Below are 17190 nucleotides of genomic sequence, written 5' to 3'. Positions count from 1 at the left end.
CAGAGCTGACATTTGCACTCGACGGTAATAATTGAAGCACGAGTTTTCTTATTATGTATTTTTTTCAAGTTATTAGTTAAATAATTAACGCTCAAAGAGAAACGTCCCATTAATCATCCCTCTCCTTCCTACTAACTTGTTACATTTCTTTAGAAGCAGAAGAGCTTCTTGCTCATTTCTCTTTGTTACTAAAGCTTTTGCTTTAAAGGAAGGGATAATCATCTGGCCATTTTCAGTGAGCTCTATGTAACAGCATTCCTAAACTATGTGGAATCAAGACTCAAATATTCTGGTGCAGTAAGCAGAACTGCTGCCTCGGTGCATCACAGACCTGCGTTCATCCCAACCTCTGGTGCTGCCTGTGTGGAGTTTGCATGTTCCCCTTGTAAATAGCTTGGATTCCTCCTTGTGCTCCGGGTTCTCTCTGTCTCCCAAAGGATATGTGGGTTGGTTGGTGAACTGGCCATTGCAATTTGCCTGCTACACGCACCATGAGCTGGTTTGGCAACTCGACCGCCCAGGAACGAAGAAGATTGTAAAAATAAGTGAAAACCACTCAGTCCGTCACAGGTACTAATCTCCCCACCATCAAAGGGATCTACAGCAGTTGTTGCCACTAAAAGGCAGCCAGAATCATCAGACCTAGACACTCTGGCTACATACACATTTTACTACTGCCATCGGGAAGAATTTATAGGAGCCAGAAAACTGTAACTTCCACCTTCAGGAACAGCATCTTCCCTACAACCATCAGGCTATTAAACACCATAACCTCCAAATAAGCTCTGAACTACATAGACGTGAGGGCATTGTTGTTGTATTTGCATTATTATTGCTTGTAGGCTTTATTTTGAGTTTTATTGTTTATTATGGTGTTTACAGAATACTACGTTCACATATCTGTTGTGCTGCTGCAAGAAAAAAATTTGTTGTTCTGTTTAGCTATATCTACATACTAAAACTCTTGTTTGTTTGTTTGTTCCTGAACTACAGCCAAAACGGTACACGGTAGCACGATAATTTTAGGCCCACCTTACTCACCGTCGAGGGGGATGGAGTGGGGGGAGGGGGAGGGGATTTAGGATTGGAGTAAATGGGTGGCTGATAGTCAGCACAGAGTGATGGACTGAAGGGCCTGTTTCCATGCTGTATATCTCTCTATGACTATGATATATCTGTTGTCCTTGTGATAATGAGGTGAGGGAAGTCTAGGAATGCTGCCTTTGGTCAGTCGCCAGGAGACACAAAACAGCAACCCGCTGGTGACCCATCCTCATCTTCTGTTGTCGACAACCACAAAATCTAATATCAAACTAATCTCTCACCACTCACTGCAACCAAGACTGTTGGATTTATTCTTTATGAACAACCATGCTATTTCAAGATTACAACACCATGCAGTTGATTTATTTTTAATATTGAATTTCTCTACTTTCTTTCTGCACTGTGCCACCTTTTTACATTTTGGGGCAAATGGCATGAATGCATTTATCTGAGATGAACACTGAGTTTCTAAAAGCAGGTGCAAAGTTATGCTGCTTCAGTCCCAGATGCGGTTAAAAAGCCAGAAGATGGAGTGATAACTATAAAGGGTTACCACACGTTGGTTACCTGGAGGCTCATGAATTCACATTTATTGGACATGGGTTTAAGGTGACGGGGAAAAGATTTAATAGAAATCTGTGGGGCAATTTCTTCCACACAGAGGGTGGTGGGTATATGAAATAAATGGCCGGAGAAGGTAGTTGAGATAAAAAACAAATGAACGGTATATTCTATTTCTTTATCGACCTAAGAGCGGTAGAGTTGCTGCCGTACAGCGACATAGACTTGGGTTTGATCCTGACTACGAGTGCTGTCTATAGGGAGTTTGTACATTCTCCCTGTGACTGCGTGTGTTTTCTCCCACATGCCAAAGACCTACAGGTTTTCAGATTAATTGGCTTCACTAAAATCATAAATTATAAATTGAGTGTAGGATAGTGCTAGTGTATGGGCATAGCTGGTTGGCATGGACTTAGTAGGTCGAAGGGTCTGTTTCCACGATGTATCTCTAAAGTAAACTAAAGTAAAGACCAACTACAAAAGTGTGCTGGCGTCCTGATGAAAGTTCATTGACGTGGACTGTCTACCTCGCTTCACAGATGCTACTGAGAATTCCCAGCACGCCACTGTTTATTTTTCAGAAAATGCACAATGACTTTCACATGTGGAGCAACCACATTAAGACAGCAAACTTTTATTCTCAAAACTATAACTGTGCCGCATGAGCTACAGTATTGTGGATAGGCATGAACTGTCCATTGCCTAGAAACCACATAATTACACATTTAAATTTCCAGTTAAGCTTCTGAACATTTGTTGTTAAATTATTTTTCTGAAACACCAGAGTTGGGTGGCACAGTGGTGCAACGGTAGAGTTGCTGCCTTGCAGCGCCAGAAACATGGGTTCTATCCTGTCTACGGGTGCTGTCTGTACAGTTTGCATGTACTCCCTTTGACCGTGTGGGTATTCTCCGGATGTTCTGGTTTCTTCCCACATTCCAAAGACATGCATGTTTATAGGTCAATTGGCCTCTGTAAATTGTCCCTAGTGTGTAGGATAAGATTAGTGTACGGGGTGATCGCTGGTCGGCGTGGACTTGGTGGGCCGAAGAGCCTGTTTCCACTCTGTATCTCTAAAACTAAGTTAGGTGCTTGCTGTACAAAAAGATATCAAAAGTGTAAAGGGAATATATTAAAAATAAATCGGAATACTTGCTGATAGGCTTTCTGCCTTTCCATTTACGTAAAGCTGGCTGCATGCTGGTTAAACCTTACCCTATAAAGTCCACTTCGTCCATAACCAGGGAGGGAAGAAGTTTTAGAGGCAGAGGCTTGAAGGGCTAGAGAACAGAGTTGTAAAATCTGTATTAGAACTGCAGGGAATCAACCCAGTGGTATCAAAAAAGTCACATTCAAACTTACACTTTAAAACAACTTTCCACTTTTCAATGAAAGCTAATCGACAATTAACATTGAACATTTTAATTACATAATAACGTCAATAATAGTGGAGGAGTAATGGTTTAAAACATACTTAGTGACACAGAGACCGAGTGAGAAGTGAACTTAACATTAATAGTCAGTTACTGGAAGCTTATTTACAAGAACTTTACGTAGGAATCATGATAGTAATAATAAAAATCGAAAGAGTTATAATATGTCATCCCAAAACATCCACTTAGCTTGGACATGCATTACTTTTACAAAATGTTCAGCACAATAAGAGGTATTGTTTGAATGGAGATGCGATCACAATCAATTGGCACCTGACCTGCTCTGGATCAACACACATAATTTCCTGCTCTACTTTGAAGCAAATAACTAATCCAGAGCAGAATTGTTTTCTGGCACTTCCCCTCTGCTTTTAATTTCGCTGAGCCTGGAATAAGAGCAGGGTTCTGTGGAGGTCAAGATAGTCAACCTTCTCCAACAAAGTGGGGCAGATTGCATAAAGGTCTCACGGATGGGGCCTAAACAATCTCCACTACATAACAGAAGATCCCTGGGGGCGACACAGGCTCAATGGGCCACACAGTTTCCTGTAACCATGAGGATAAAACAAAGTGCTGCAGTAACTCGGTGGGTCAGGCAGCACCCGTGGAGGGAAATGGACCAACAGTGTTATAGGTTGGCACTTCTTCAGGCTGATAGGGGGGGTGAAAGCTGGAGAAGAGAGGTAGGGGTGAGGCAAGGTCCTTCCACACTGCAGTTTGTCCTGTAACACTGACTGCTACATCATTTTTTAAATAGAATTACAATATCTATATAGCTAATCAAAAAATTCCAACACAAATGGTGTCCAATTAAAAACATTTCCAGAACATAAATTACCTGCAAGTTTTTATAATAGATACTAAATTGCTTCAATATTTATTTTATTTGCTCATTATCAGAAAAATGAAGCCATGGGCCTGGGCCCCAGCTATGTCTGTTTACTCATTAGCTACCTGAGACAGACTTTGTTCTACATTGACAACTTCATTGGTGTTGGTCACTGCGCCTGTCAGAAATGCGGAATTTTGTCAACTTCGCTATCAACTTCCAACCTGCCTTCAAATTCATTTGGCCCATTTCTCCCCTTAATCAATTTGGCCCATTTCTCCCTTTCTCCATCTCAAAAGATGAACTATCCACTGACATTTACTCTCAATGCTCTCCTCCTCCAGTTACCTAGACTAGCTCCCCCCATCCTGACTTTTGAGGAAGCTATTCCTTTCCCCTGTGTCCTTATGAGACCTTCTATTCCAGGACAACAGAGATGTCGTCTAGCTTCAGAAAACAGGCTACCCTCCCTCTGTGATTGATGATACTCTCGACTCTATCTCCTCCATTTCCCACACCTCTGGTCTCTACTCCCCTCCACCTCACCTCACCCCTAACCGCAGCCCCCCCCCCCCCCCAACCCCTACCCCCACCAGATCAGGGATAGAGACCCATTGGTCATCTTTCAGCCCATCAGGCTTGACATCTAGCGTATCAACCTTAGATATTTCCACCAGCCACAACATGATCACACCAACTGACAAATCTTCCTCTCCTCATCCCTTTACTTAGGGACCAGTCTTTCCATGACTCCCAGGTTCGCTCATCCCTCCCCACCCAAACTCTCAAACCCACACCTTTGCCTTTCTCGGTAGTTTTCCCCGCAACCATAGATGGTGCAATAGAGGGACCTGTCCCTCCATCCAAATCCTTACCACCATCCAGGTGAGAAACAGTTTCACCTGCACCGCCTCCAACCTCATCTATTGCATTCAGAGTTCTTGATGTGGCCTTCTCTACATTGATGAGTACAGACTAGGTGACTGGTTTCCAAGCACCTGCCCTTCGCCTGCCATGGCCACCACGAGCACCCAGTTGCTAGTCATTTCAACTCCTCTCCCCGTGACCATCACTCCTTCACTCCCACGGCATGGTCAAACTAGATGAACTGCACCCCATGTTCCACCTTGATAGTTTATAACCCAATGACATGAACATTTAATTCTCTAATTTTGAGTAACCTATTCCCCGTTGGTCCTCTATCACCCAGATCCCTCCTATGCATGCTCTTCTTCGCCACCTTCTTTCCCACTCACTCTCTCTGCCCATCAGCTACATATTCCTCCCATCAGGTGCCCTCTCTCCTCTAGTCCCATCTACCTTCCTTTCCCATCAGATCCTGTAATGTGCAACCCTCGGTTATCTCACCAACCATGTTTCAGCCTCGGTATACCCAGCTCTCCCTTCCCCATCCAATTCCATCCACCCCACCTCATCTGAATCCATCCATATGGATTTGATTCAACCTTTTCGTCACCTCTTTATAAAGCTATCACACCCTTCACTCTTTCAGTTCACATGAACGGTCTTGACCTAATACTTGATGATGCAAGGAAACGCAGATGCCGGTTTACCAAAAAAAAGATACAAAGTGCTGGAGTAACTCAACAGGTCAGGCAACATCTCTGGAGAACATGGATAGCTGATTTCAGGTCAGGACAATTCTTCAGCCTGCGTGAATCTTCAGATGTTGCTTGATCTGCTGAGTTATTCCAGAATTTAGTGCCTTTTTTGGGTCAACCGAATACTTGACTGTTAATTTCCCTCCACAGATACTGCCTGACCAATTGAATTCTTCCAGCATTTTGGTTTTTTTTGCTCCAGATTTCAGCATCTGCAGTCTCTGGTGTCACCATATAAAAGGACAACTTTCAAACACAGTGAAGCTTGGCAGAAGGTAATCTCACAAGATATACACAGTGGGGCAGCTGGTAGAGTTGCTGCCTCACGGCACCGGAGACATCCTGACTTTGGGTGCTGTCTATGTGGAGTTTGACATGTTCTCCCCGTGACATAGAATTAGTGTTGAATAATTAAAGGCATGAATAGAGTGGATATGGAGAGGATGTTTACACTAGTAGAAGAGTCGAGGACCAGAGGGCACAGCTTCAGAATAAAAGGACGTACTTTTAGAAAGAGATAAGATGGAATTTTTTGAGCCAGAAGGTGATGAATCTGTGGAATTCATTGTTACTGCGGAGACCAAGCCTTTGGGTATTTTTAAAGTGGAGATCGTCAGGTACTTGATTAGTAAAGGTGTCAAAGGTTACAGGGAGAAGGCAGAAAATGGGGTTTCGAGGGAAAAATAGATCAGCCATGATTAAATGCGGAGTAGACTTGATGGGCTGAATGGCCAAATTGTGCTCCTATGACTTTTGAACTGTGATCTATGGTCGGCGTGGACTTGGACTGAAGGGCCTGGTTCCACGCTGTATCTCTAAACTACGCATACATTGCCTAGGCCCATTAGGAACTATTAATATTTAATAAGCTATCCATTCATCTCAAACATTTGATTGTTGATTTATGCTCTTACATGCACACCCTGCTGAATCATAACGATGCCTGAATGGTTGATCGGCAGAGAGAGTGTGTGATGCTAAGTGGGCCAGCTTCTCTTTCTCCAACTCTTCCTTCAGGATCAGTTTCCCAAGGCCTGACTGGATCTGCCAATGAAGAAAGAACAGTTGCAAAAATAAACAGACCAATCTCTCCCAATAGTAACCGTTCCAGCATCAGTGAGTAGAAGCTTTTGTGCTGAGCCTGGCTAAACATGGCTTGATTTTTTTTTCCCTGTGAACTATGTTGCTTTTTGAACACATTTTCCTTTGAACTGTTTCAATAAGCAAGATTACAAGTGGTGGTATGTTGTGGGCAGGAGTACAAGACAAACAATTCTATTTTGATTTAAGAATTCATTTCCTTTCCATTAACCCTAGCAATGCTGAAGGAGGACTATAATAACTGGAGTCTGTATTAGATGGTCTTTTTCTGTTTTTTTTTTTCAATTATGATAATTGATTAATTGAAACCAAAAGAAAGAAAACTTGTATTTATGTGGAGTCTTTCAGAATCTCACAATATCACAATTTCTTTTGCAAAATAAGTACATCTGAAATGAAAAACAAGGTTGCGTTTCAGTCAATGATTGAGGAACAAAAGACATCTGGAGAACTGGTTTATTCTTTGAACAAATCCATGGATGCCTAGAAATTAGATTTCACCTCTATCTGGTATCTAATTAGTAACCCTTTCATCCTGAAGACATCCTGAAGTCTGAAGAAGGGTCTTGACCCGAAACATCACCTATTCCTTTTCTCCAGAGATGCTGTCTGACCCGCTGAGTTTCTTCAGCGTTTTGTGTCTATCATCCTCCCTCTCTCCATCCCTCCCCTACCCAAGGTGTACTAGCTTCAATGTCGTCTGGTTGAGTTTCATTATCTGTACTCGTTTTCACCCAGTACACAGCTAACAATGGCCTGTTTGCTATTTTTATTGTAACTTTTATGCATATCTTTCATGCATATCTCTCTTCATCACCGTCTATATCTCTCGTTTCCCTTTCCCTTGACTCTCAGTCTGAAGAAGGGTCTTGACCCGAAACGTCACCTATTCCTTTTCTCCAGTGATGCTGTCTGACCCGCTGAGTTACTCCCGCAGTTTGTGTCCATCTTTGGTTTAAACCAACATCTGTAGTTCCTTCCTACACATCAAATTAGGTGCCATGTTTTGCCACGAATGACAAATTAGGTATCTCCCAAAATAAAAAAAGACACAAAAACATGATATCCTTGTTTAAAAAAATAATTATTGGTGTTTAAACAATCTCTACCATTAAGCAGGCAACTGCAATGTGTGCTGTGTGACTGGTGCATTGGCTCAGGGAAATCTAATCAATAATGGTAGGTTGTCATGAGAATGAGGAGGAACTAGGTTGACATTTGTGGGAGATGCAAATGGTGGTGGTGGTGGGGAGGAAATAAGGGGCCTTACACTGGTGCTTTACAGCCTCAGTGACCCCCGGTTTGATCCTGACTAGGGGTGCAGCTTTACGGAGTTTGTACGTTCTACTTGTGATCACGTGGGTTTTCCCCGGGTGCTCCAGTTTCCTCCCACACTTTAAAGATGTACAGGGTTATAGGTTAATTGGCTTAAGTAAAGATTGTAAATTGTCCCTTGTGTGTAAGACGGTGCTGGTGTATGAGGTGATCGCTGGTCGGCGTAGATTTGGTGGGCTGAAGGGCCAGTTTTCATGCTATATCACTAAACTAAACAAAGGAGGGGGGAGATCATCCAGGATAACAGAGCAGAGGATGTTGAGAAGAATGAATAAAATGAATGTCATGGGCGGCACGGTGGCGTGGCGGTAGAGCTACTGCCTTCGAATCTGAATCAGGACTCTTGTCTGTACGGAGTTTGTATGTGCTCCCCATGACTTGTGTGGGTTCTACTCATACTCCAAAATCTTACAGATTGTAAGTTTATTGGCTTGGAATAAAATGTAAAATTGTCCCTAGTGTGTAGTGTTAATGTGCGGGGGTCGCTGGTCGGTGCGGACTCAGTGGGCCGAAGGGCCTGTTTCCGCGCTGTATCTCTAAACTAAACTAAACATTGCTTATGTTATCATAGAGAACTCATGCACCATGAAAATGACATCCATTTTAGAGCATATACCCTGAAGCACCTTTTTTCTTTGGGGGGTTTTGGGGAGACAGGAAATGGCCATAAATAAAGCATGCAATTTAATTTATCGTTTCCTCGTTCACACTTAATAAACTGGCACAAATGGGTACAATTTTTGGGCAGTGGTAACTGACATTCACCTTTGAGGACACAAAATGCTCTGGGTTATGCTGAAGTTTGCTTGTTGAAGTTCATTATAGCTACAATGATAACATCACAAAGTGATGCAATGAATATTAAGTTGAATAGTTGGAAGGGGGAAATTAATACTGGCAACAAAAAAAAAGTTCAATGAACCATTCAAAATAACACATACTAATCTGAAAGTTGCCTCGAACAGAAAAATTGTGCCTTATATGTACTGTTCAACAAAATTAATTTGTGCTAAAAGCAAGACAGAAATGACAAAGATACTCTTCATATCTGTTTAGCCCCATTGGACACAAAGCAAACATATCTACCTGCGCACATAAACATTAATCATTGATTCCTTATCCGTCATGATAACGTGGATGTTGGAGTTTGTCATTTGTGGTGCCTTTACCCTTACATAACCTTACTCTTCTATTAGTATATTTGAACAGCTTTAAGTACATCAACCAAACTTACTTTGTTGAGTTGCTCCTCCTGGAGTTGTCTGCGTCGAAGTTTTTCCTCATCCTCCTCTTCTCGCTCACTCCCTCTCCTCCTGTCTGTTCCTGACAGTCACAAAATACAACTTTGAAGATCTGAGATACATAGAGTGCCAGAGGGACAGTGTTTCCATAGGTCAGATCAAAGAGAGCTGGTCCACAATCTCCCTGATGGCATGGTTGCATTTCAGAAGATACTTGTAGAAAGCTACTTTAATAGAACTAGATTGTGTGCTTTCAAAATAATTTTCTCTCCAGAAAAGATGTATGGGGCGACTTTTATCAAGTGCATGAATCTGGCTGGTGCCGTGATTGTGCCCTCATCACCCAATCCTGATTCTACACAGGTGGTCCAGCCTTTGGTGCGCTGAGTGTCAAGTGGGGCATCTGACCCAGCATTGATGCAAGGCAGGTTGGAAATAAGTCGATTTCAAGACCCGAGCAAGGGGCATCATTACTGTACTAGTTCCCCAGAATGACGAGGTGTCTTCTTCCTAATCCCACAGAATTAAAGTTGGATTTTTTTTTTTTGTGGACCAGAGACCAGGACTAGGCTAGGGCCAATAGACTTTGGACATACAGCATGGAAACAGGCCCTTCAGCTCACCAAGTCCATTCCGACCAGCGATCACCCTGTACACTAAGCACTATCCTACACACCAGGAACAATTTACATTTTTTTACAGAAGCCAATTAACCTACAAACATGTATGTCTTTGGAATGTGGGAGGAAACCTGAGCACCTGGAGAAAACCCATGTGGTCACAAAGAGAACGTACAAGTTCCGTACAGACAGAATCGAACCCGGGTCTTTGGTGCTGTTAGGCAGCAATTCTAAAGTTGCGCCACTATGCTGCTCTCAGCTAGGGTACATGTTCACTCCACTCACAATTCCATGATCACTGCACCAACACTCCGTCTTGAATGAAGGACCACAATTTAAATTAACTTTCCCTCCACTGGAGGTGAGATGGTTGGGCACCCAGTAGTTAAGTTATGTCTGCCTTCACAGTCAATTGGCCTTCCAATATAAATGAGATTTAGATATAGCATGGGAGCCTGCACTGATTCACTATTAAAAGGAAGAAACACCTTCCATGTCACAAAATACACTCATCCTAAACCAATGTACCTGGAAATATCCTTTATTTTCTTCAAGATTTCAAAGCTAAATGTAATAGGATTTCATAAGTCCTAACAAAAATTATCTTGGCATCTTATTTTTTTGCACATGCAGTTAAGAGTTTTGCTTAAGCCACTTGTGATGACTTGCAACTGAACCAATAAAAAAAAAGTGTTTCTACATACTGAAGTGCTACCTTTAAGCTGCTGCATGAGTTTGACATTGACATGTGTTTGAATTAGTCAAAGACAATATTCACAGGTGCGTGAAGAACAGTGAGTAGCAACACAGTATGCCCTTCGATGAAGTCTTTGTCAATGAAAGAGAGAAAATAAAAACTAAAATGGTTTTGTTCCTATAGTCACGGAAGTTGGAGAGAAGTTTATGATGGTAAAAAATTGACCTTTCTCGCATCTTAATTCTGCTTCTAAAGATTCTGCGCTAAAAGATCAAAAAGTTTCATCTATATTAAAGACTCAGCAAAGAGCCTAAGCTGAGAGAAAACGTGGTTTATATAAACTGTACCAGTTGACATATTCAACCACATTAAGCGGACTGGAGAAGCTGCTGTCATTTGTTATGAAGGAAATCAGTGGTTTGAGGGAAGTCGGATAAAAATCCCTACAAACTAAAAGCGATGTACAATTACATGAGAATCACAAGGTCAATTTACGGACACCAGACTCGCAGTGATGGCAATGAATGAAATCAGTCAACTGGAGTGGTGAAGACTTTTGGAACATAAAATGGTAATAATGCAGAATCTAAAAGACTAATTTCAAAAAGATTAATTGATTTAAGTTCCAATATTAAAACCTTGTCAATCAATCAATCTATAGTGCAGACCATTTAAATGCTCTCAGAGCTCAGATGACAAGCCTTCTGCAAAGGTAATGACAAATCAGAGTCTTAGGACAACTTGTGTGACAGTTTTCCTGAAAAATTGTTCACTCCATAAAAGAAAACCAAAGGGACATTGGTGAGATTAAAACAAGTTCTGAAGGCAAACTTATAGGGACCTTGGCTTGAAAGCCTCTTCCCTTCCTCTGGAGAAGAACCACAGGGCAGGTGCACCTCAAAGATCAGTGCATTACTGATTTTGCACCTGCGTATGGCAGTGCAGCAGCATGAAATGCACTGGAGGTTAGACGCCATTGTGTTACTAAGTTATAAAGCAAAGACTGGGTAGAGTAGTTGCAGTGAAGTTACTGAACTAGTAACTGGAAGTCTGGACCAAGGACGAGACAGGAGTTTAAATATCACTTAGGAATTTAGAACCAATAATTAAATAAATCTGAAGAAAAATAAATGAATAAAACACCAGTCTTTGCAATGGTAACTTTGAAACTATGGTTTGTTGAAAGAAAACTCATCTGATTCACCTGTTTTATTAGGGAAAATTGGCTGTACTGTTGAAATTTGGTCTTTATGTAATCTGAACGCATTGTAATGAGGTTGGTGTTTAACTGAGCCTCTGAAATGACCCGGCCTGTCATCCAACTCAGGGGCAATGAGGAATAGGCAATAACTACCAGCCTAAACAGAAGCGCCCATGAACATTTACAAAATAAATTTCAATGAAAAGAAGCCAATGAAGAATTTAAATGGTACTGCACAGTAGTCTTTCACCTTTTGCTTGCATGACATGACATATAAAAATGCATCAATGTAAATTCTGGTCAGAACAGAAAAACCTGTTTGCTGTGAATTAATTAGTTTTATATTATTTAGAAAGTGTTTTATTTTAAAGAACGAGCAAATAAAAAAAATTGAGAGATTTTAAAATGTTGGAGAAATTCAGCTTCGCCATTTTAGTTTTTGTCGCGGTTAGCCTGAAAACATTTACATTATTTCCTTTAACCTGAGAAGACAGCAAGATTTTAAAAGTAATGAATGAACTGCAAGGCCCATGCGGCAGGCTTTTCTCATACCTATGGTACCAGGGCCTGGCCGGTTGTCAGTCTCCACCTCAGAAGTCTGATCGGGGTCTGGAGCGTGGGCGGCTGGGAACTTGGATGACTTGATGATCTCCACGCCTGTCTTGAGTTGTGCTGCCATTGCAGCTGCATCTAGAGTGGTAATCATTGGGAACTCAGCACGTGTTATGCGTCAGTATAGACTGTGGGATTCCCCAACAACCCGCTGCAGGCCTTCACTAATTAGAGAGCTAATCGTGAAATGCTATTGTTGCAAACAAAAATATTGCATCATTTTGGCAGAGAGTCATCACATTCAAATCTAGTCCTGCAATCAAATCATCATCCTGGTCATTTTATAATTGGTTAGTTTTGAAGGTAAGCCGTAATGTAGATAACCAACATATTTAATGTAAAGTTTACGAGACCTGATGTTGGAGAACCTGTTATATTCAGAATAATGTGTGCCTTATATACTAGAAGTAATTCCTAAAAATGCTGTCCGTAAAACCCAATATTTACCTTGTTTAGCACACATTGATTTAAATGTACATGGCCATTATTTTGTACAGATTTGTTTTCCCAAAACAATTTTCAAAAAGCACAATTAAGATGTTGACCAGTATAAAGGTAACTTGTTGTTGAAAATAAATCCTCTAATTCCTAGGGAAGAGAATGCAGAAATAGCAAAGCTACTATCTTTCACCAATTCAATCTTGTTTGAGCAAGGTTCCTTATGCGAGACCAATGAGCTGACCTTAAACAAACAAAAAAATAGTAGACATCTCTGATAGAAGTTATTTTACATCCATTCTATTGTTTTATTTTTTCCATCCACGATGACCACCATCTCTGTCCTCGTAAGCCTCCTGCTCTATTAACTCCACCACTGTGGATAATCTGGCAGTGCTTTCCCCAAAAACGTCCCTTTTGCTCTTTAATAAGCTTGCCCTTGGGAATTTGTTCACCTATTGCCAAGAAAGGAGAGGCACCCTAGTCTCTTCGAAACGCTGGCCTACTGCTTTTAGTGCTCATAAATTTGTAAGTTCTAGGAGCAGAATTAGGCCATTCAGCCCATCGTTTACTCCGTCATTCAATCATGGCTGATATATCTTTCTCTTTCAACCCCATTCTCCTGCCTTCACCCCTGAAACCCTTATTAATCGAGATTATAATGCTCTTACAATGGCAGAACCTGGTGCAAATTGGCAAATCACCCATCAGCATGAAGGTTCTGATCAATGAGCACCAAGATTGTGCTTTCTGAGTGATCTCATTGCCTCAAAAATTCAGTTTGTGATTAATCCTGGACCTTGACAAAGATCTGGCTCTAGCACCATCCTCCTCAGTTTGTTTGCCTTCAGACTGAAGGTATCTTTATGGTTATCTGATTATAGTTTTTCCAACTTCAGCAACAAACCTCTCATAGGAAATTGCACACGCTGATAGTAGATAAGGCAGAGTTCTGGTTCTCTGATCTCATTGCCTTTGAGACAGCTCCCTACTGCTGTAGCACCAGTAGACGGGTAAATTTACACTTTAATTTCCTGTTATACATCCCCCATCTGTGGTGCAGATGGTGGCTTATATCGTGGATATATTTTAATAATTTGTAGGCTCTTTAATTAAATCAGCAAGTTATTACCAACTATAACACGTTTAGTGTTCCATGATACCAATCCAAACCCTGAGTTCTGGTGGAATGGTGGCACAGCTAATGGAGCTGCTGCCTCACAGCTCTCGCAACCAGAGTTCAATCGTGCTGTTGGAGCTTGGCTCACAGCCTCGTTGGACGTGCCAGTGTTGGATTCAGATAGGGAACTCCCAGAAATTGTTGGGGGTTTTATGGGAGGGGTGTTTAAGGAATAATTTAGGGAGATCTTTGAGGGATCAGAGAATTGAGAACGAGTTCAGTGCGGGTGAGGGGTGAGGGGAGAGGAGGGATGCTTAGTTTAATTTAGAAATACAGCTTGGAAACAGTTCCTTCTGCCCACCGAGAGAGACCATGCCAACCAGCGATCACTCCAACACTAGTTCTATTCTATACACTAGGGATCATTTACAGAAGTCAATTAACCTACAAACATGTACGTCTTAGGAAGTTGGGAGGGAACCAGAGCACCCGGAGGAAATCCACACGGTCACAGGGAAAACATTCAATCTCCACACCGACAGCTCCCGTAGTCAGGATCAAACCTGGGTCTCTGACGCTGTAAGGCAGCAAATGTGCTGCTGCGCTGTCCCTGGGAGGCATTGTAAAGCCCGAGGAAGTGGCAAGTATGGAACATCCCGGGCTCAGAGCTGCACCTGGACATCAGAAGCCTTGTTATTAAAGCATGGTTATTCCAAACTCAGAAAGTCAAGAAGGGAAAGTTGGCAAGGAATGACATTGCTCCAGGTGCAGCCAACAGGCAGATCACATAAACTGTACATGCTTGATCATGATTAGAATGCTCAGCTGAATTTTTGAAATGCTACAATTCGACCAGTTGATGGTGACATCAATGTTCCATTCTGATGGTAACCAATTTTCACAAAAGCAGCTTTGAGGAAATAAAAGCTGTTTTAAATATAATAATGGAAGACTAGCAGCTCTCTCACACTTATCTAATAGGCTGTTAGTGCCCTCTGGTGGCCCAGATTGCAGAACCCATCAGAAAAGTGGCAATTCTGAGTGGTTCCACCTATTGTCCACCATGACTGCTCCAGTACTTCATCGGATATCTCACAGGAGAGCCTTTAATGCGGGCAAGAGAGGCATTTTGTTTAGATAGTGTAAAGATTAAATCTACCGCCCGCCCTTCCCCTACCTTCATTTGGATGATAAAATCTTCTATTTGATGGTGTGTCCTTTTTATTTGTGGTAGAAATCAAATCATTATTATGGTAGAGAGCACAGCTCTAAAGGAAAAAAGTAGCTCCAGGAAAAAAGGACTCATTAATGAAACAAAAGTTCCTTTACTTCAAAAGCACTGCTTTCAGTAGTAGTGGCAAATAGATTCCTTTTACGAACACAATCCTGAGACAAGTGAACGGCATGGATGGAAAAAGAGGGAATTTAGCCTCCCCCCCCCCCCCATAATTTGATCAATTCATCAATTCATCCCTATTGGGAAGTCTTCTTCAAAAAGGAAATAAGTCAGTGAGATTGCTGCCAAATTGTGAGACTGATTATCTAATCTACTTTCTCTTTGAAAGAGATTGATTGCATGATTTAATATTTATTCTAGCTAAAAGGTTTAAGACTGATTAGAAAACAAAGCTTAAAAGACTCTTTTCTTCAATTTATCTTAAACATTTAAAAAATATTAAGAGTGAAGAGATTATGTTATTTAAACATTCCAATTGTGATAATTTGCTGCATAAATGTTTAGCTGAAGCATTGGAATTAATTAGACATTTACCAAGACCTACAGTTATGGAAATTCACAAGCAAACAGCACATTGAGATTAATATGAATATTGTTAGCAGGAAAACAAGGCACATATTAATGGAAAAAATGAGCCATGATCAAGCAGAACTATGATGAATAACAAAGAAACAAGGAAATGGATCTGGTATTAATCTTGAAAGTATCCTTAAAACTGTGGTAAACCATATAATGAAAGATTCTGTCCATATTTGAAAAAGTAACTTTTTCACAAAATGGTGATTCAGATACTGAGTGTTTACTGTCAGCTACCATAGACGATATTCATCGATGAGCCAAAACATTATGACCAATGACAGGTGAAGTGAATAACATTGATTATCTTGTTACAATGGCACCTGTCAGGGGATGGGATATATTAGGCAGCAAGTGAACAGTCAGTTCTTGAAGTTGATGTGTTGGAAGCAGGAGAAATGGGCAGGAGTAAAGACCTAAGCGACTTTGACAAGGGCCAAATTGTTTTGGCCAGACGACTGGGTCAGAGCATCTCTGAAACGGCAAGGCCTGTGGGGTGCTCCCGGTCAGCAGTGGTGAGTACCTACCGACAGTGGTCCGAACAGGGACAAACCACAAACCGGCGACAGGGTGTTGGGCACCCAAGGCTCATCGATGCACGAGGGCAACGAAGGCTATCCCGTCTGGTATGAACCGACAGAAGGTCTACTGTGACACAAGTCACAGAAAATTTTAATGGTGGTCACGGGAGGAATGTGTCACAATACAGTGCAACGCACCCTGCTGTGTATGGGGCTGTGTAGCCGCAGACCAGTCAGAGTGCCCATGATGACCCCTGTCCACCATCGAAAGCACCTACATTGGGCCTACCTAAACATTGTTGCAGACCAGGTACACCCCTTCATGGCAATGGTATTCCCTGATGGCAGTGGCCTCTTTTAGCAGGATAAGCGCCCTGCCACACTGCACACATTGTTCGGGAATAGTTTGAGGAACATGATGAAGTGGTCACGGTGTTGCCCTGGCCTACAAATTCTCCAGATCTCAATCCGATTGAGCATTTGTGGGATGTGCTGGATCGAAAAGTCCAATCCACGGTGGCTCCACCTCGCAACTTGCAGGACTTGCAGGATCTGCTGCTAATGTTTTGCTGCCAGATACCACAGGACACCTTCAGGGTTCTTGTGGAGTTCATGGCTGGTGGGTCGGCACTATTTTGGTGGCACACGGAGGACCAACAGCATATTAGGCAGGTGGTCATAATGTTTTGGCTCATCAGTGTATATTTAGGCTGAAAAAGGGTTCTGACCCAAAACGTCACCTAATCCTTTTTTCCAGAGATGCTACCTGACCCACTGAGTTATTCCAGCATTGTATCTATCTGTCTATATTCATAGAACCACGTTATGAAACCATGTCAGGAAGAATATCCACCCAGCTATTTGTTGGGAGCAAGTCCTTGTCGGAGGGAATACATTTGTCACTCAATTCAGTTCAGAGTGAGTTTGGGTTCAAAACTCTTTATAAACAGCCACTGATTTGGAATGAATTTGCAGTTGTACTCATAGGAGCAAGAGTATCAA

At 41.8% G+C, this 17190-nt stretch overlaps 1 protein-coding gene across 3 annotated transcripts in view; it reads right to left on the bottom strand.

The window, feature by feature from the left end:
- Positions 1-17190, bottom strand: part of ablim1b (actin binding LIM protein 1b) — a 255966-nt gene that overhangs the window by 18400 nt on the left and 220376 nt on the right. For all 3 annotated transcript variants that reach the window (XM_078413455.1, XM_078413457.1, XM_078413456.1), the window contains 4 exons: positions 12237-12374; positions 9160-9248; positions 6404-6533; positions 2821-2885 (listed from right to left, as the gene is read on the bottom strand). In XM_078413455.1, the coding sequence (XP_078269581.1) occupies positions 2821-2885; positions 6404-6533; positions 9160-9248; positions 12237-12374 (422 nt within the window). The remainder of the gene's footprint in view (positions 1-2820; positions 2886-6403; positions 6534-9159; positions 9249-12236; positions 12375-17190) is intronic.

The sequence above is a fragment of the Rhinoraja longicauda genome, chromosome 16 (genome assembly GCF_053455715.1).
Source record: "Rhinoraja longicauda isolate Sanriku21f chromosome 16, sRhiLon1.1, whole genome shotgun sequence".
Lineage (NCBI taxonomy): Eukaryota > Metazoa > Chordata > Chondrichthyes > Rajiformes > Arhynchobatidae > Rhinoraja > Rhinoraja longicauda.
The sequence above is the reverse complement of the archived record's forward strand: the minus strand, read 5'-3'. Positions and strand labels throughout refer to the sequence as shown.